This window comes from Trematomus bernacchii, unplaced genomic scaffold (assembly GCF_902827165.1).
Source record: "Trematomus bernacchii unplaced genomic scaffold, fTreBer1.1, whole genome shotgun sequence".
Taxonomy (NCBI): Eukaryota; Metazoa; Chordata; class Actinopteri; order Perciformes; family Nototheniidae; genus Trematomus; species Trematomus bernacchii.
The window spans coordinates 4,821,842-4,842,237 of record NW_022988066.1 but is presented as its reverse complement, the minus strand read 5'-3'; the positions used below and the strand labels follow the sequence as shown (position 1 = coordinate 4,842,237).

Here is a 20,396-nt window from a genome sequence, read left to right as displayed (position 1 = left end):
ATTTTGACATTTTCCCCTTATGTAGCTAAATCTTTCTTATCCACCCTCCAACGTAACAAAACTTGCATTTGCTGTGTCTAAAATCTGTTGACATTTTTAAATGATTAGCAGGTTATTATCACAATTGATTCAAAAATAGCAATTAATGGCTGAGGTTCAACGTTTACATTTGAATAAATTCAGGAAACAACTTCACCACAGGGTCTGTTAAGTAGCTGTTGTGTGGTGCTTTTCAGCACATGAGGGGTTGTAATAAGGAATAATCTTAAAAACCATTGAATTCAAAGATTCATTTGGAACATCATCTTTTGTGCCAACATTGACAAAAAGAAAAGAAAGTGCTGGAAGTTTTACACCTGCACTTCCATGACAACATCTTCAGATAAAGATCAATTGGATATGACCTTAAAGCTCAAGACCAGCTACTTAATAGACCTTGTGATGAATTTGTTTAATACGTCCATCTTTTTTTATTACATAGAAATAACTAAATTGCTTCATACCCATGTGTCTAGCCCTCTTCTGTATCAGGATGCAGGAGACAGTTTAAGGTTTCCAAAGCCTCAGGAGTCCATCCTCACTGTAAGTAGCGATCAGATTCTCATGTGGGTGGTGAGCGATGCCAATTACAGCTTTTTCATGAACCTGCAGGTGCAGAGGAACACAGATCACCATACACTCTCCGTTTCCCATCATGCTCACTGTTACCTTGTTAGCCCCCTGTAGGACTTCTCTACAGCAGCACCGACATATCCAGAGTTTCAAGTGTGACCAAAACATAACTAGATCAAAAAATGACTGCTAGCACAATGTAGATGAGCTGCCTCCTGTCACAGACTTGATAATGAGTGAGTATTATCAGCAGGGCTTACAGTCAGAGTTTTCTGCAGCCTCCCCGTTGTGTAGTTGAAGCAGTAGAGCACTAAGTCCTCCCCCACACAGTAAATCCACTCCCCTCGGGGGGACAGCGTGCAGCAGACAAACTTGGCCCTTTCCTCTCTATCTGAGCTGAAGGTCTTAATAGTCTGAAGAGAAAGAGGCAAGGACATTCGGTTTGTACATTTACTTTCAACATTGTGTGGGTATTGGCAAAACCAAAATATGAATTCCTATTAAATAAAGACAAAGAAGGTATAATGAACAATGGAAGTGGGTATTGGCCAAACCAAAATATGAATTCCTATTAAATAAAGACAAAAAGGGTGAATAATGAGCAATGGAAGTTCGGAAAGTTTAAAACATCATTCACTTTTTATTAGCCAAACTAGCTTGTTATTATGGTCCCTCAGTTTGGTCATGTTCCCCAGATGATGAAACCCACAGTATTATAAAAAACAGTCAATCTCGACATGAAAGTACCTATGTTCAATCAGTTTGAATATTGATTGTGTATTTTGTATATTAAAAGTCAGAGAGCTCTCACCTGACCGTGCATGCTCATGATGACCACCGTGTTGGAGCGGTTACAAATCACAAAGTGCTCTGGGTTTTGGGGCAGAGGAATCACGTTGTTGACGGGAACTTCTGATGTGTGGGACAGATTTTTGTAAGTGTGGATGCATTTTCCGGATTCTGTATTCCAAATCTAAAATGTGTACATAAATATGACATTAATACACTCTCCCAGCTACATAATATTACCAATGCAGCATAGACATTAAAATAATATTCATCTTATACCTTAACCGTGCCGTCAGAGGAGGCACTGATGATGTGAAATCCATCTTGAGTGAAAGAAGCATCAGTCACAATCGATGAATGACCATTCAACTCCTTTAGTGTCGTGCCTGACCTCAGCGCATAGATTCTGAAAATGAGACGTAGAACAATTGACCGACCCATAAAGCTGTAAAAAGAATTACAAAATCAAATAAAACAGAAGCTCTTATTCATTAAAGGTCCCCTGTTATACTGTTTTTCAACAATATATTATAGGTCTCAGTTATATACAAAACAGGTCTCTGAAGTCTTTGGCTCGAAATACCAAACAGATCATGCATTGTAGCATCCCATAAACCCCTCTGTTCCAGCCCTGTTTCAAAAGTGCTGATTCTGTGTCTGTACCTTTAAATGCTAATGAGCTGCTGCTGGCCCCCGCCCCTCTGCCAGATGTTTGGTTTAAAAGAACACAATGGTGCTCTAGGAGGAGATTCAGGTGATAAAGTGGGCGGGAGTTATCTTGGTTGGTTATTGGCTAATGGTTACACAACCCAAAAAAAATGGTGACATCACAAAGTGGCCAAAATCTGATCAGCTCATCGTCAGACAGGTTTAAATGGATCAGGACAAAAAGAGAGAGAATCTTTTTTCCTGAAACTTTCCGAATCTCGTTGCACAGAGGGGACACATATGTATGTATAAAAGACATGAAAACGTGGAATCTGCGTAATAGGTGACCTTTAACAAATCTCGGTTCATTTAACTCAAGAGTGTGTTTTTGTTGGGGAGCATGTGAGACATGTTGCTGAGGTGCAGATGTTTTATTTGTAGCTCCTGTGCAGGGACTGGGTGCAGATTATAGCTTATACCATGAGGCTTAATGCCCACTGAATCACTCTGTCTCTGGGAGAAAGATTTTGCATGAGTCAACAATTCAGACTCCAAGCTCGTGGAATTTCCAAGAAGATGAACACTTTGCATCTTTCTGTCTGAGCACATGGTCTCTGAGCGTTACACCCACACAGCACAGGAGCTGAACACAGCAGAGAGACTCAGCCCACACACCCCAGGAGTCAGAAATAAAAAATGTTACCCTAACATATTTACATTAAGGTGCACTGCTCTTGGAATCAAAATGTGATCATCAAATGCTGATCTCTGTGAAATAATGGAGCTTTTCAAAGGTTTAAAAAGACGTGCACTCCAAATGCCACCATGTTCTTTGTGTTCCTTTTCCACAGTGTGTCAGCCATGCAAATATGAATTGTGTTACATCCCACCTGATGGTCTGGTTAATGGAGGCACTGAGGATCAGGTCGTTGTCCTTGGAGAAGTTCAGACAGGTCACACCTTTGTGGTGTGCATGTTCAAACCTGCGCAGACACAAACCGCTCTCGATATTCCACACCTTGACAAAGAAACACACACATTTTTGAGAGAGAAGATGATGATATTACCGTTTGAACAACATAATTAACGTCAATTCATGTCATTTGTCAATATCGTAACACTGCTGTGGCACCATTTCCATTCCTATGCAGTGATAAAAATACTTACACAATGATTGTTTGCCTGTGTTTCCAAATATGCAGAATTATAGCAACCAATAGTAAAGTAAGCATTATTTTTATTATTAATAGTAGTTGGTGTAGTAGCAGTAGTAGTAGTAGTAGTAGTAGTAGTAGTAGTAGTAGTAGTAGTAGTATGAGAAACCTTTATTTTGCCATTCTGAGCCCCAGTTGCCAGTAGGTCTGTTTCGTGACTGAAGCACAGACACAGCACAGCATCATCCATCATCATGAAGCTATCATGGGCCTGGTACTTTAAATCCTAAATTCATGCAAATTCACAGGCACAGAAACACACACAGCAGAAAAAACAATTATTTAAACCAAATAATTGAAAGATAGAGATTTACGTAATATTTCATCAAATGTTGTCATATTTATAGACGCACTGTTATTTTTCTTCTGTAATTTAGCCATGTCGAAGTTTAAAATCTCTTTTTGGCTAAGTGTGTGGCATTACAACACTGATAAATACTTAAATTAACAAGCTACAAAGTTATCGACAATATCCACTAATAGTAACAGGTGTTAGTTTCAAAATCTAAAATAAAGTAATCACAATAAATTTGATAAACAAGCTGTATAAGACATTTCTATATTTTAAAATATCATAGTATGAAACGTAACTTACCTTACTTATTTTTCCAGTATTAAAGTTCCAGACCTCGATGAACCCATCCACCGATCCCGTGATTAAGTACTTTCCATCGGGAGAAAAACGGGCACACTCTACATGTGACCTACGCCCGAACTGCAGGTAGAAACAAAACCAAGTATTCACGAGTGTGTGCTTGCTTTGCTGCCTGTGATCCAGAAGCACTTAGACATAAAACACAAACACACATCACACGTTTTCCACCATGCTGCAGTCTGAAGTTGTTTAGTCTAACCATTCACAAACGTATAACCTTTGGCAGAGAAAAGCAAGGACAAGAAACTGCAGGCAGCTCCATCTGGGTGAAAGTGATGAGAGCACAGCCTGAGACTAAGACAAGTGCCTTTATGTGAGTAAAGCAATTCGTTTTTGTGTGAGGGCATGTAATATTTACATTGTGCGGACATAAATGTTTTAACACAGTCACATGATGCCTACTGGCCTTCGTTATGGGTTAAAAATGCAACTCCCGAAAACAAAAATAATGATCTTTTAGAGTAAAGACTTAAGTGTTAAGTTAGGGTTAGTCTCATGGAAATGAATGTTGGTCAAAGTAATTTCCTCTTAACTGATAACATCAGTGTGTGGTTGTGTGTGTGTTTCTGTGTGTGAAATGACTCATCGATAAAAAAAAGTCCTATTCACTGTAAATGCACTGTTTACAATTTAAAAAAGATAATAAACTATATATTTATTTACAGTACAGGAAGTTGTTGAGGATCTACCTTGATGTGGCGGTACAGCTGTGTTGGAAAGCTCTCCTTCTCCACATGTCTGTCCTTGTTGGCAGATGTGTCGATGGCCATGTCAGAGAACAGATTACCTGGACACTGCTGTATCTTTAGAGACTGTGGAACAGAACACATATTAATATGTTGTACATTTTACTTTTACAAAAACTCTACAAAATCAATAATAGTAAGAAATGCCAACTTGAATATTCAAATGAATTGATTAATTTTTATGTTTTAACCACTAAAAGCCTGAAATCTGTAAAAAACAAAAAATGTTGATGGGAAAGTGAACTCTTTGAACAGCTCCAAGAACAAAAATGTCTTAAAAATAAAGACGGACTGTAATGTCTGTGTTCTCCACACATTTTCTTTTTTGAACTCTGATTGGTACACAAAAGTATGTGACATCACTTTTTTCCTGACTGAGCCCCGCCCACTTTCAAAGCTTTTAAAGGAAGTCAGATTCAAGAAAAGGAGATATCCCTCTTACGATATAACCAAAGCTTTTCCAATTTTGGGTTTTTAGGGCAACAGCAGAGAAGGGGAAGAGAAATTAAATATTTGTTTCCCAATCAAATAACATTGATTATAATCAGAGAATGAGTACTGAGAGGTATATGGATGAGTACTCACACCAACTTGTCCCAGGAGCCCCATGAGGCGAGAAGGGGGAACCACGCTGACCTCTCTCACCAGAGCCTCGGCTATTTCCCTGCGCCGCTTCTCCTTGCTGCCGCCATTTGGGTACGCCTGCAATGAGATAGAGAGGACAATACTTCATGAAAAGCTTATAGAGATACAGTTTAAAAGAAAAACATGTCATTGTCTTACCTCGCAAGGGTCAAAGTGGACGCATGTTAGCAGGGTCTCCAAATGAATGTACCTCTCTGGCTGCGTCTGCTTCAACATGATCATTGGGTCGGTTTGTCTGAGGAGCGAGCGAGCTGCTTCAATCTCCCTCATCTCAATGAGCTCCATTACTACCTGTTCGAGAGGTAGGAGTTACTGAGATGCTGCTAATTTAAACATCAAGCAATGAAAAGCCTTAGCTGATTGATGCAAAAGCTCACCTGCTCATAAAGGTCAATCAGTGTGTTGTCAGGCAACTTGAGGGACTCGATAGCCAGCAGGACGGAGTCCCAGTGGCCGCTCTTTATATCTGCAATGAAGCTGTCGATGCTTTCCACTGTGTTGAGTGAGACGGTGGTCTCCTCCTGTAAGGTGGTCAGTGTTCGGTAGAGGTTGTTCTCCTTGAGGTACTGCATTATCAGGCGGATCACACTAGATGAGATAGGATCATTTTACACCACATGTTAACTGATAGTACCAATGTAACATTTAAATAATTAGAATGGTCTTCATTTGAACATTTGTGTACAAGCAACAACAGTAATATTTCTCACTATGTTGGTGATTTGTTTATAATCTCCGTCACACTCTGTCACAATGAGAATTAGAGAACAACTGAAACATTGTTTCGATTTCAAATGGCGTCAAACATGTGACCAAAGATTGTCTGGCACAACTCTCAAAAGACAACAATATGTGTAGTCAAATTGAGGAAAGCCATAGTGATCCTGATTACTATCCGCTCTGCAGTCTCTGTAGAAGCTTTTAAAAAACAACTGAAGACCCATCTTTTTTTTTACATTGGATTTTGTTTCTACTTGAGATGTGTGTGATGTGTTATGTTCTTATGTTTGTTCCTTTCGGGACTGTGTTTTGTTTTTATGTTAACCTTAATTTCTGCCTCATGTTGTTATTGTATTCATGTTTCTGTGGTATTAATTTTAACTTTTGTTCTTTCTTGTGAAGCACTGTGAATGTTATTTCTGTGAAAGGTGCTATACTAAATGTATTATTATTATTATTATATTATTATTATTAATGTGGACTTTTGTCCCATTTCAGAGCCATCTGCTGAGCAATTACACAACTCTGTTGCATCCTGATCCCCCTCTGCTGTCACTCCATTAGCACCAAACGGTGACATGGATCAGTGGCACTGCCTGCTGACTGGATTGAAACCACCCACTGGTGCTCTTTGACAATTTGTATGGTACATTTACTCCATTCAACCTTTCCTTTTAAGACGATGAGTTTGGCAACAATGTGTGCTCCATTCCCACGTGTCCTCACAGGGAGACAAACTATCTAAGCATTCAAAAAGCACACCCACATCCTTTCCAGAGATGGAGAGCCTATAGATTAACAGACACATGTAGAAGAGGAAAACAGACAACCTCTCACTAAACGCCAGGAACGTGATTAAATGGATCAAAACGATAATTTCAGATGATTTACAGGCGACATTGGCCATATGTGCACCATAAACAATAATAATCGTCTAATAATACAAATAAGCGATAAAATAGAGTGAGTATGGAATATTGCGCAATATGGTGCACAAACCATGAGCAGACAATAAACAACATCAGAAACAGGCACATGTTGATACTCTTAATATTGTTGTTAATTGTATTGAAATCAAACAGTGGGCAAACGTCATGTCCTTAGAAGTAATTTCACATTGCATGGTAAGAAGGAACTTTTAGATAGACGCAAACATCGCTGCAAAATGATATTCCCACAAATGAATGATAAAAAGAGACACACTGTTCCCGCTCAATGCGTAACGAACAAGTGAGTGTTTACAATAGACCCTGCCATGCACATCTTATATTTTTAAGATGTTTGTTTTCTATTTGTAAAAGCATACAGGTGCTACCATTATAATTTTTTAAGAGCACTTACTCAGAGGGCTCCATCTCCGCAGCCATGCTGATGTGGTCTCCTGTTGTTGCCCCGGACTGCCGCTCGCTAGAGCCACGTGAAAGCCGTGTGCCGAGGACCACCCACTACACGTGCTTCAATTGTGTCTCGCATTTTCTTGCGGTGGGCACTAGTCCAAAAGCCTTGTGACTGCCGCTGCAACGAAATGTCTTTGAGCTACGCCCCCCTCAACCTCTCTGGCGCATGCTAATATACAGAAGAAACATTTTCGGTCCACGTTTTATGGTGGGGAAGATGCTGCAGCGGCAGTCGGGCACGAGAACAGCAGTGTCAGCACCAAGGACAAAACCGCGTGCGTCTTGGAGTGCTCGTAGACCATTGGATTTATTTACGAAAACGCATCAATCTGAAAATCACCCCAGTGCTCAATGCAAAGCTGAGTGTTTTTTGCACATGTATGTCTAGACTGGCATATATGCATGCATGCAGGGTGATAACCAGCCATCACTGTCCTCCCACTACACACTGCGGGGGTAGGGGGCTGAGAGGGTTACAGTTGACGATGGTTGCTACTTGAGGGTATTTATTAAATATGGATGCCTCTACTAATAAACCCATTGATAAGCAGGTGCCTCGTAAAATACATTGTTTATGTTGTGGGTTTGACATTGTTGAGCTTCAGGAACACTTCCCAACCACCCCCCTTATAGTCAAATAAGGATGGTGGGAGTAACTAAGTAGATTTACTCAAGTACTGTATTTAATTACCAGTTTGAGGTACTTTACTTGAGTATTTCCATGTTATGCCTCTTCTACTCCACTACAATTCATTCAGATGTATATTGTGTACTTTCACCCAACTACATTTATTTAATACCTTAAGTTACTTTGCAGATTTGGATTAATGATGTGAAATATAATCAACACTTAAATAAGACTTCAGTTACACCTGGAGTAAATTCACAAGCTACCCTGCAGTACAAAGTCATTCAAACTAGCTGCACCTTTACCAGCTTTAATAACACTTTAATGCATCAATAATTTGAATCAAAACATATAACATGTTATTCTGGAATCTGCATAAGGAGTACTTTAAGAATATTTTCATGCCAATACTTTTGTACTTTTACTTGAGTAACATTTTGAATGCAGGACTTTTATTTGTAACAGAGTATTCCTAAACTCTGGTACTTCTTATTTTACTCAAGTACAAGATCTGAGTACTTCTCCCACCTCTGGCCAAATATAGATTTCAGATTACATTAAAAGTCTGCACTGTAATACAAGTCTCTATATGTATAGTCATTCACATTACATGGTAGACCAAATTACCCAAATGTTAAACTTAAATAACATCATCATGGGTCTTGACCTGGGCTGCAGAGAGACAGGTTGTGTCCTTCTTTTCTGTGGCATTAGTGACCTGAAGCTGTATTATCTAAAAAGCCTTCTGGTCAGCTAAACTAGACAGCCTTCAACCTCTGCTGTCAGTTATTGGTCACAGACACAACGCCTGCAGATGTTCCCAGACCAGTGGTAACAACACAGCAATACTCCTCAAGGAAGGTTTATTTGATCTCTTGTGTTCTAGCATTTTGTATATCTCACTTGACCATTCAAAAACAATAATGATGATTGTAAAAAAAGTCACAAAAGGGTAAGGATTTTTTTTTACCGTTATATTTATGTATTCAAAATAAAAAGGTTCTCCTCTGGTAATTCCAGTACAAAGTCACAGCCATTCACTCGCACAGTTGTTTGTTCAAAGGTACAATCCCATCGTTAAAGGCTTTTGAATACATTTCAGAAACCAATTGTTAACCAGTTTGATATTAAGCAGACAGTTACTTTATCAAGCTAACCATATTATCTGGTAACATTTTCATCATCTTGAACAAGAGTACATGGTTTAGAGGAATCTGCAACTCAATGCTTAAATCACACAAATGTAATTAATGTACAGTAAAGCTCATGCATCTTGAGTTCTAATGGCTAGCATCCGTTCTAAAATGCATCTTATATTAACCATTTTGAAACAACCTTGAAACCACTACAGGTCAAAAGTTGTAATGAGACAATCTGCTCAATGATTTATTAAAAGTATACACATTCTAAAACAGCTCAATGACTTCAATGGAGTATTGTCCGATGTCCTTGTTCACCTTCATCTTATTGAGCTCATGGAGGCTGCCCTCGATCTTTCCAAGCTCAGAAAACAGTCTCACCTGAGGGGACAGAAAGGCATCTTGGTATTAATTGTTTCTCAGATCACTATTTTCTGATAAAACTGCAGGTTTTTAACCATATGGTAACCCAACATTCAATTCACCGGCAAATAAAAATAACGTATTAAAAATGATCTCACACAATATTGATGTTTGGGTTTTTTTATCCATCCAATACTAATACCTGGAGGCCACTTACAAATGAAGACAAAGGGAAGACGGTTTGTTACCTGAGACTTAACAAAGGTGTGGAGGTTGTGCAGTAAGCCTTTGGCCTCTGGAGTCATCACTAGCACTGTGAAATGGGCGTCCAACAGCAAGCATACCCAATCCATGATCTACAATCAAATAAAAAGGAAACCAGAGTTAGGCATTTCCTTATTTTCGAACTAAAATGACTGTTGCATTCCACCTTTAGTTAATTACAAAAACAATTCATGGATTAAGTATACATTTTATTGCATTTATTATATCTCCAGTTCTTTGTTTGTCTATGTTTGTTGCATAATGAGATTTTATGTAAAAACTCTCTCCATCTTTATCCTTTTACACTGACTGTATACAATTCAGACCAAACACAGTTAAAGTCCAAATATGAGCCCAGTTTTTACCATATCATGGATTTCACAACCTGAAAAATTCAGATATGCCTGATCATTTTTAATATCTAGTTAGACGTTGACACAGACCTGAGTCAGAGTTGGAGATCTCAATCCATGCATCTGCGGGAAAGCATCTTGGGAATATTTTAGGTAAAGGAACTGCAGGTACCGGAGGAAAAGCTGATTGGATGAGAAAGAACATTACATTATTATAAGCCTCTAGTATTAACGTTACTACATGGTACTGGGTATCGTTGTATGCTGCCCAAGTTGCCTTGCTGTTACTCACAACAACATGTTGGGGGGAGAGATCCTTCAGGTGAGGGAGGAGGAAGAAGTCGCTGTACGCCGTCATCAGGACCTCATTTCTATACAGCTCGAGTTAAGATCTCATACAAAGTCCATTCAAATCATTACACACCATAATCGTTGCATTTATGCAGTTTATACTATGACATACAGCTGTTACTGATACACAAAATGTAGGTTGAATGACAACAAAACGATTTGAAAAAACTGATTTTGGTTAAAGGCACATAGTATCATCACAGTGAGGTATAACATGTGACTGGGTGGTGAGCATGTGTTTGAGTGTGCACTGGGAGGATACAATAGAACACCCTTGTGTAATCCCACTGGACAGATGTGTTCTGGTGGAGTTGTGGTCTCCTTTTTTTCTGCTTTGGTGCCACCTGACTGATCCATGTCATTGGTGGCAGGGCTGAAACCATTCTGCAAGCCAACTGGGTCTCGCTCTCCAGCCATCAAGGTTTCCATTAAGCTGATACTCTCAGGCTCCAGGTTCACTTTCTCTGCATCACTGTCTGGCATACTGCGACATTAGGGCACAACAACAAGGTTACTTTTTGATTTTACATCACATTACACAGTTTGTTTACCCTAAAGAAAAACAATATAATACTTTAGTGACCCCCAGTGGTAGAATCAACAAGACCCTGTGGCAGAGACACCTATTCATGATTATATTACAGTCTTCACTGAAGTGGTTTTGCACGTTAAAACAATCTGTTTTACCTGATAAAGGTCTTAAGGCAGGCACAGGTGACAGCTTCAGGGATGTCAGGGAAGAACTGCAAGCAGAGCTGACACAGGAAGTAGTCCTTCTTCTCCAAGGCCAGGAGCACAAGGTCAGGACACATACTGTTGAATGTCATGATGGTAAGTATTCACATTAGACTGAATTAACACTGATTGGATTAATCTAGTTTTTATCTTCCAGTTAATTCTTCATGAACTGATTCAATGGGAATGCTTTACTGACCTGTGGCAGAGGCAGCGAGTCTGCACGAGCTGAGCCAGGATGCTGGGGGTGTAGAAGGCTTCCTCACCCAGGCTCCGGGACACGAGGGCCGCTGCGAACTGCCCCAGGGAGGGCTGCAGGTCCTGGACGTCTGTCCTCGAGAGGAGCCCCTCCACCTCCTTCTGGACCTCTGCCACTGATGCTGTCTGCAAGAACAATTACAAAATGTATATATATATATTTTTCTTTTTTAAATTACACTTTTTTCCAAATGCAGTTTCAGTATTATGAGAGCCATGAAAAAACAAAATTCTACCTTGATGAGCTCCATAATTTGGTCATTTGTTAAACTGGGTGCTGACTGGCTCTTACGGGTTGTTCTCTGTATGGAAAGAGAGAATAATCAAGCTGTCAGTGTGGAAAACACGGGGTGAATGCACCAGCAATTCAGGAAACAGCTGTCCAGCCCCTTTCCCCCCTTTGAAAATATTTGTCAAACATACCGTCTTTCTGGTCTCCACTGTTTTCGAGGGATTAGCTTTATCTTCATGCAAAATGTTATTCCAAGATGGTACAGAAGTGGAAGCGTTGGACTCTGTAACAGTAAGAAAAAAAACAAATAGATTGAGTCAATTTGCAATGTTGAATCAGTGCTGCAGCATTATTAAGAACAAGCTACTACAAGAATACATGTTATTGCAGTTTTTAAAGACAAATGCTTTTGTTTGAAGTAATTTGTACAACGTTTTGGTTACTTCACAATCAGTACAACACATTTGTTTTATCTCACCTTCAGTCTTGGCCTGCCTCAGTTTTCCCAGGGCAGAGGCCAGGGAAGATTTGGGGCACTCATATGGAATAACCGAGAAGCTTTTCCCATGTGGAATGAATAACTTGTTCGAATAGCCCCATAACTAAATCCAAGAGAAGAGAAATTGAACAAACAGGAATAAAAAGTTAATATTTTGTAATAGTGATGATACAAACTATCACAACTGATCTTTTTGTGCGTAATTATGAAGATTGTGAACTGCCATAAAGTTGTGAGGAGGGACAGTGAGCCCTGTCACAGTGGAGAGCAGGCACAATGCTCTACCAAAGTCATACAGTCCTCCATCAGCTGGAAGGACAGGGAACCTTGGTCTGCATTCATAATGATAATAATAATGATGGAAGCTTTTTTGGGTGAAACACAGACTTCTAAGCTCAGCAACAAAAGCTCATACACACACTGGTGATTGTCCCGTGCGAGCTCTAGAGCCCTGCAGTTAGCATGGCTAAAAATCACTAACAGCATATTGTGTCATCCTCGGATCATATATTAGAAACATTATCACTTGGTGGGTAATCTTTGCATAATACACTAAAGCATTCCTACCTGTCCATAGATTTTACCCGCCATCTCTTTTCCTGCCTGCAGCGTCTGGAAATTGGTATTCCAGATGCAGAGGAAGTCTGAAAATATCAGATATAGAGAGACATTAAAGAACCACACACTTTATTTTGCAAACAAGGCCATGAAAGTGTAAATAGATCAATACATCTTCGTAATACGACAATGCAAACATTTGATCACATTAACCTTGTAAGTGATTTCAATTTAGGATTCTTTCTTTCACATTCAAGCTGAACAACAACAAAGGGACCAGTGCTGGGATTGTTGCAGTTAGTACATCGAATGTTGGCACAGAGTTAATCAAATTAATTAATAAAACACTAATGAACAAAGAAAAGGCAGATAACATAACCAATTTTGATCCTCTTAAAAAACGTTTATGTGTTCTGATTCACTAGCACTGCATACTGAAAACATTTAGTAAATCGGAGATGGATTAAATCGAGATCTGTCATGCTTAAAATTGTACATTTAATGGAGTTTAAACCAGCCAGATGCTCAGGCTGAGTAAAGCACTTGCAGTCTTCATTTGAGGCAGTGCATTTTAACAGCTTACCTTTACCAGCTCCGGCAGAGGGGTGTGGAAGCCCCACAACAGCTACATGGGCTTCATCCAGGACCTGAGCAGATGCAGCCTCCAGCAGACCCTCCCCCACAGGCAGAGCCAGCAGCAGGCTGCGGGGCAGCGGGAGAGCCGGGGCCCCCTCATCAGCCCCAAGGCCCCGCACAGGGACTAGACTCTGGTACACATGACCGTTAGGGTCTGGATGGAAGGAAAGAAGAGGCGCAAAAATACAATTAATTATTAAGAAAGAGAGATCAATAATGGAACGCATCTTCCCATATTCTTCTCTGTCATCTTGTATGCAACACCCTCATTGCAACCAACAGTGTGAAAACCATGGCCAAACAGTACAAACTGTGCAGGTGGGGTTTTTGAATTCTCCCTTTAACACATTCCCGGCATTACTGTAAACCTCCAATACAAGGTACATCTATGAAATCAACCTATGCTGTTGAACACTGACACTGATAATATTTCCAAAGAACACGCAGGCTTACAGAGATAAACCAGGCGGATGTGTTTGTCTTTATAGGAGGCAGAGAAGCTGAGGGGGGAGAGTCCAGGCTCCTCTCTCTCCAGCCGGTACTTCTGTAGGGTGTTGGGATTAAATCTCTGCAGGTACAGGAAGTTATCTCCTTTCTGTGGGAAGACATTGAGAGGCAAGGCAGACAGGCTTTTAGAAATACAAACAACAATGATTTGAACATGATCATGGAGAAAACGTGTACAGATAAAATAAGTTATTAGTAAATTGATTAAAAAAACAGGACATCCACATCATTAACCATGCAGGCACACACATGCCCTCATATTAAGTGTCATTACAGCGTAATATTGCGAGACAATACAATTAATGCTTAAAATAAATTCACTCAAGTTATGAGCTTTAGTGTCTGAGTTAAAAAGCCAAACAATTTAAATGATGTTACCTGTTCAGTTGTGAAGATAACAAACTGTTGTGACTCTGTTACTACATTGGTGCTCCACCTAAGACAAACAAACAATTGATCAACACGCTACATGAGGCAACAAGTGAGACTGTAGCACAGAAATAGCAACCTAATTATATCATGATTTGAAACTTCTACATGCATAAATAGATTGAAAGGGATTTACTGGGGGTGTAGCCAAGTGACACTGACCTGATGACCTCTTCTTGAGCCAGGACTTCCTCTATGGGCTGCTTGGGAGCAGAAAGGAGAGAGTCCAGGAACCTCACAGCTCCTCTCTGGAACAGGACCACAGGCTCCAGTCCAGCCGCAGAGTGGACCCTCCAGATATCTGATGACACCTGGAGAGGATATAGAAGGAGGGAATAAGTCACCTGATTGATTAAAGTACACCTATCATGCTATATATTATGGGTCTCGGATATATAAAAATATGTCTATGATGTGTTTTTCTCAAAATACAAACAGATCATGCATTTTAGACATCCCTCATATCCCTCTATTCCAGCCCTGTTTAGAGAAACAGGGATTTTGGCTCCTTAGCTTAAAAAAAGAAAGAAGAGGAGACGGAGGTAATGCCTGATCAGAATTCTACCGGAGATAAAGTTAAATTCTGCTGTGATAAAACGCCATCCTGTTCTAAACCACATCAAGGATTATTTCTGAAACAGTATGGAGCTCAAATTATTTTTCTCTTGCGGGTTTACCACAAGGTGAGTTCCTTTTTGTATTTCCTGCTTTTTAAAAACACATGTGCTCTACACAGTACAGGTTAGCTCTGAGTGTTAGCGAGGCTTGCTAATGTAAACAAATACCATATTACGTCCAAAACACGACAGGCATTGTTTCTGATAGCAACTCTCTGTGGGTCCACCATCGGAAATTACGTAATATCGGCAGCAAATCTGTATCCGCTCATTGTACCCCCGTTTTTAAAAGATGTGGGCACGGAAAAAGAGAAAGGGTTTTATTTTCTGACGCTGCGTGAGTTCCCCGACACACCGGGAACACATATTTATGTATGAAAGACATCAAAAAGTGCATTTTGCATGATAGGTCCCCTTTTAAGCAGAAATAAAGGATTACACCAACTTCCAGATCTTAAAGGTCCCCTATTACACTGTTTTTCATCAATATATTATAGGTCTCAGATATATACAAAACATGTCTCTGAAGTGTTTGGCTCGAAATACCAAACAGATCACCCATTGTAGCATCCCATAATCCCCTGTTTCAGCCCTGTTTCAAAAGTGCTGATTCTCTGTCTGTTACTTTAGAGGAAAATAAGGGGCCACACCCCACGCCCCTCTAAGATATATTTGGTTAAAAAGAACACAATAGGCGCTTTCACACCAAGTAATTTGCCGTACTTGGGTGCTGTTTACACGAGAACGCAAACGGTTGTATCCGCTTTTCTCTTTCGTATAGCCCGTTTGTTCACACAAGGCCGTAACGGAAACGCGGAAACGGACCCCGCAAACGATAATGGGTCCCAAACAGCTCAGTGTGTACGCCATATACGATCATTTCCTGATAACGATGAAGCCATAGCCCCACCTCTCCCCACCTCTGCTGCTCACTGCTGTAGCATGGTCAGTAGCTACTGCTACTGCTACTGATCATGCTACAGATGTTAGTGCAACATCTACAGCTCCTCTACCACAACCATCAGCAACAAGTGGACATGGAGAATTACATGAACTACATGTTGCTAAATCCACCGCGGGGCATAAACAGAAGGGCAACCATGCTCGGGGGTCTTCTTCGCTGCTGTATTTTGTGGCGGAAGTACAGCGCCACTTACAGGCCCGGCATATGTACTACAGTGTCTCCAGCGCTTTCGAGCGGTCTCGTGCGGAAGTACAGCCCCACTTACAGGCCTGGCATATGTACTACAGCGTCTCCAGCGCTTTTCGAAGCTGCTGGGACTCCCAGCTGCTTCTACTTAAGGCTTTCCATGAGGCTCCCATGTTTTTTTTGTGTTGCCATAAGTTAGTCTCTCTCCGTTGATGCGCTGGGCTAATGCTAATGCTAATAATGCTATTGCCGGCAAATACAATGGCGGCTTCACAAAACTTTTCCGAGTTTTACGAGGCGTGGTTTGTAATTCGCCCAGCCAATAGAAATTGGAATCTTTTTCTCTAGTTCCAGATTTTTTTGGTGTGAACGCAAAATCCCAGGAACTATCGGAACTAAAAGGGAAAAGTACTCCGGTGTGAAAGCGCCTAATGGTGCTCTAGGAGGAGATTCAGGTGATAAGGTGGCGTGTTACCTTGGTTGGTTATTTGCTAATGGTTACACAAGCCAAAAAAAAAAAGTTTTATCCTGAAACTTTCAGAATCTTTTTACACAGAAGGGACACATGTTTATGTATAAAATACATGAAAAAGAGGATTTTGCATAATAGGGGACCTTTAAAGATTTCGGGAGTGGAAAAAAAAACAATACATTGCTAGGTAAGGTTAGCTGCCTTTTTAGAATGAGTCTGGAAGATATGAATCCCATTTTATATTGAATCTATACCACCCACCACTGTCCAGCATACTTGGTGAAAACTCCATCAAGACTATATCCTAGGGATGCTCCGATCGATCGGTCACCGATCGAGATCGGCCGATACTCACTCTCTACCGATCGATCGGTGCTCTCTAAACATGCCGATCGCGAGAGCCGATCGCATGACGTAAAATACATGACACTTTTCTCTGTGCGCGGCAAAACAAGCTCGTCAAAATGGCTTCACCGGTCTGGCAGTATTTTAAGGTGTCCGAAAAAGACAGTAAAATAGCGGTATGCAACGTGTGTGTGAAGCAGAAATCCTGCAGCTCCGCCCGCTGTGACGGACTGGTGAGCGGAGCGAAACACACAAGAGTTAGACCTAACACACTTAGCTATTTTATCTACCTCTGGAACAAGCTAAACTAGTTATAAATATATTTATTCTTCACTGTCGGGTCACTCATTACTCGATCAGTGAGCTGCATGAGATACTGACAGGCTGTCAGGAGAGAGAGAGGGGGAGAGAGAGAGGGAGAGAGGAAAGGAGAGCGCTTCCGCTCATTTCTCCCGTGTTATTATCCAAAGTGAATGTAAACTTGAATAATGTACATCATTTGAATGTAATAATTAAGTTGGTTGTTGTTTGTGGAAGCTCCAGTGAATGAGCCCCATTAACTGAGTTTTAAACATCACTTTAAATGGAAGATTTAAAGTGATGTTTAAATCTTTGATTTAGGCCCCGCCCACTCGATCGGTATCGGCCGATACTGATTCCTACTATATCCCAGAGATGGAGTACTCGAGTCGGACTCGAGTGCCGATTTTCGGGACTCGACTCGGACTCGCGCATTGATTGACGCGACTCGGACTTGGGCTCGTCAATTCTCGCGCACGATGACTTGGACTTGTCAATTCTCGCTTACAATGACTTGGACTCGGACTCGTGAATGTTCCCCCCCACGATGACTCGGACTCCTACATTGATGCTCCGACTTGGACTCGGACTCGAGCAAGTTTTCTCTGGAGTCTGATGTCCTCTATCCCTGCGTGTGCACCTGCGAGGCGAGTTCACGTACTGGGCCCCGCTATTCCAGTCTAAAGATGTCTAGAGACACCCCCGCATCGTGCTGTATGCTTTCACACATTCTGCTTCCACATTGGAAAAGAGCAGCGCAAAATGCTCGTTATGTGGAAAAAATATTGAAGAGAAGAGAAGGCTCCGTAACACATTACTCTAAGGATCTAGTTCAGACATATAGGCTGATAGAACACTATCATCAGAGTAACGTGATCTAATCAATAAATAAAGATTCAGCCGATAACACGAAAGCACATGGCTACTTAACATGCAGAATGACATCATTTTGCATGCTAAGTAGCCATGTGCTTTCTGGGGCTCAATCTTTATCGGTAAACCGATTTAACCGGTAAAAGTTCCTTCAAAATAAGAGTCCCGATCTTATTACTATCAAAATAAAAGTGCAAAACGAAAACGTTACCATCGGAAAATATTGGATTACAAATATAATCACTTCTCTAAAAGGTAACTAATTTTAAATATAGTTAGACATATTATGGGTCATTTACAATAATAATAATAATATTAATATTAGTAATAAGCTTTATATTTGTATAGCACCTATTACAAGAATTGTAGCCAAACTCGCTTCACAGCAGTTCAATAGACAGATTAGTATAACATGACAGGATAAAAGCAATGTAGAGGAGCAGCTACATTACAACACATATATCCACGAAGATTAATACATGAAGACTTGTGACTCGGACTTGACTTGGACTCTTCTTAGGTGACTCGGACTTGGACTCGGACTCGAACACAAGTAATGATGACTCGGACACTCCTTGGGTGACTCGGACTTGGACTCGAACACAGGTAATGATGACTCGGACTCGGACACTCCTTGGGTGACTCGGACTCGACTACGACTCTCCCTTGGTGATTCGGACTTGGACTCGGACTCGAAGAGTGGTGACTCGAGAGTGACTTGGACTCGTGAATTGGTGACTTGACTACAACACTGCTATATCCACAGTAGTTTTGATTCATCTAGTGTCATGCTCTCTATGACAACAGGCTTTTAACTTGGAACAAGTATAAACACTATTGCCATTAAACACATTGCACAAAGTCATTCACTTACGGTTGCTTTGAAGGCCTTATCTAAGTGTATGTCTTCTTCCTTCCAAATTCTGATCACCTGAAAAAACAAACAGACATTTTTTTGTGACAATATCCTGCAGATAATTCTGGAAGGTCAGATCTACAGAGAAACCTAGAGAATAGATTATTAGATAGATAATTACAAGTTTATTTTTCAAGCACCACAAAAAAAGTGGTGTGTTAGGTCAAACCTTTAAATGAGGTAACAGTGTTTTGTGAGTAAACACTGGATGGGTGAATTAAGGAATGCATTTAGACCCAGTTAGTACACGTTTACTGAAAAGGCAAAATTCCTTCATTGTTTATCCAAAAGACTTGCTGATTATTTTATGGAAAACTAAGATAACTGTCCCATTACTGTTTTAGTCTATACTTAAGAATTTATTTATGCATTTTTTGCCAAATGTCTCTATGCTGGTGCTCCAAATCAAGCACAACAAAACATGGTCGTACTAGAATGACTGAAAGTGTACCTTGCTGTCTGACACTGCCACATATTCCTTGGTCTTTGAGTTGTAGACTGCTGAACAAGTCAGAGTCTGTCCTTGTTTTACTGTCCAGCTGCTCAGTGACTTCTGGTCTGAAACCTGCCAGAAACACAAAAAGAGAAATAAAGAGGACCAGTTATTAACATCAATGACTGCCCAAGATAGTTATACCACTCACAACACAAACACGTTTCCCTTATATCTACAAAAGTGCATGTAAAACTGTGTGATTATGCACGTTTAACCTACACCAATTATAAAGTTGACGTTTACTGAAGAAGAGCTGCTTGGAGAATAACTTATGTATGTAGAGCTGTCCATTAGCTAAATATGCACACTGCATACTTAAATAACGGAGTGTCTTGTAGTGTAGACAACGGCGGCTAGCTACAGTAGCATTTGCCTGTTTGTTTATACTCGCATAATGTTTACCATAATACAACTCGACTTAACGACCTTAACTAACGATTTTACCTCTAAATAACTCAATGTACTTTCACAGCTATCTGATGTTTGTGTCCTATCTGTTCTGGTGGTTTCTGCTACAGCTATGTCGAGGATGCCAACACGAGTTACACATGTCGCACTGATCAGCTGGCCCAGACTAGAAGAGCCTCCTCAAAACAAACGTTAAACGTTACCTTGAACAGCGTGACAGATCTCCTTGAGTCGGTGACGACGACATGGTCGCTGTCTCTCTCCGGTTCGACACCTTGAATGCCTGAATTTGACAGATTTTGAGATGGAGTAAGTCCGCACAACGTGTATCCCTCATACAGCGCGGCCATGCTGGACGAGAAGAAAGTGGAACTCGTCGGCTCTCGCGAGAATGGACGAGTGTTTGTGAGAGGCCACCGTGCAGAGTCGCGCCTGTGCGTC

The 20,396-nt window shown here is 40.6% G+C and overlaps 2 protein-coding genes across 2 annotated transcripts; both read right to left on the bottom strand.

Annotated features, from left to right (window-relative positions):
• Positions 1-546: 546 nt before the first annotated feature.
• LOC117474564 (WD40 repeat-containing protein SMU1-like) lies at positions 547-7,493 on the bottom strand. Its single transcript, XM_034120408.1, has 12 exons — positions 7,371-7,493; positions 5,687-5,897; positions 5,448-5,600; positions 5,256-5,366; positions 4,608-4,730; positions 3,859-3,978; positions 3,373-3,489; positions 2,940-3,067; positions 1,681-1,807; positions 1,424-1,585; positions 873-1,025; positions 547-645 (listed from the first exon to the last, which is right to left on the bottom strand). Exons 1-12 carry the CDS (start codon positions 7,394-7,396, stop codon positions 547-549), a joined length of 1,530 nt encoding a protein of 509 aa, XP_033976299.1. The 5' UTR covers positions 7,397-7,493.
• A 1,407-nt stretch (positions 7,494-8,900) lies between these two features.
• nol11 (nucleolar protein 11) lies at positions 8,901-20,349 on the bottom strand. Its single transcript, XM_034120407.1, has 18 exons — positions 20,159-20,349; positions 19,503-19,616; positions 19,010-19,066; positions 14,541-14,689; positions 14,328-14,385; positions 13,896-14,037; positions 13,390-13,596; positions 12,816-12,892; positions 12,228-12,351; positions 11,941-12,032; positions 11,754-11,819; positions 11,459-11,643; positions 11,212-11,337; positions 10,787-11,008; positions 10,466-10,544; positions 10,264-10,356; positions 9,805-9,912; positions 8,901-9,574 (listed from the first exon to the last, which is right to left on the bottom strand). The coding sequence occupies exons 1-18, from the start codon at positions 20,303-20,305 to the stop codon at positions 9,461-9,463; spliced, it is 2,160 nt and encodes a 719-aa protein (XP_033976298.1). The 5' UTR covers positions 20,306-20,349; the 3' UTR covers positions 8,901-9,460.
• Positions 20,350-20,396: the final 47 nt, after the last annotated feature.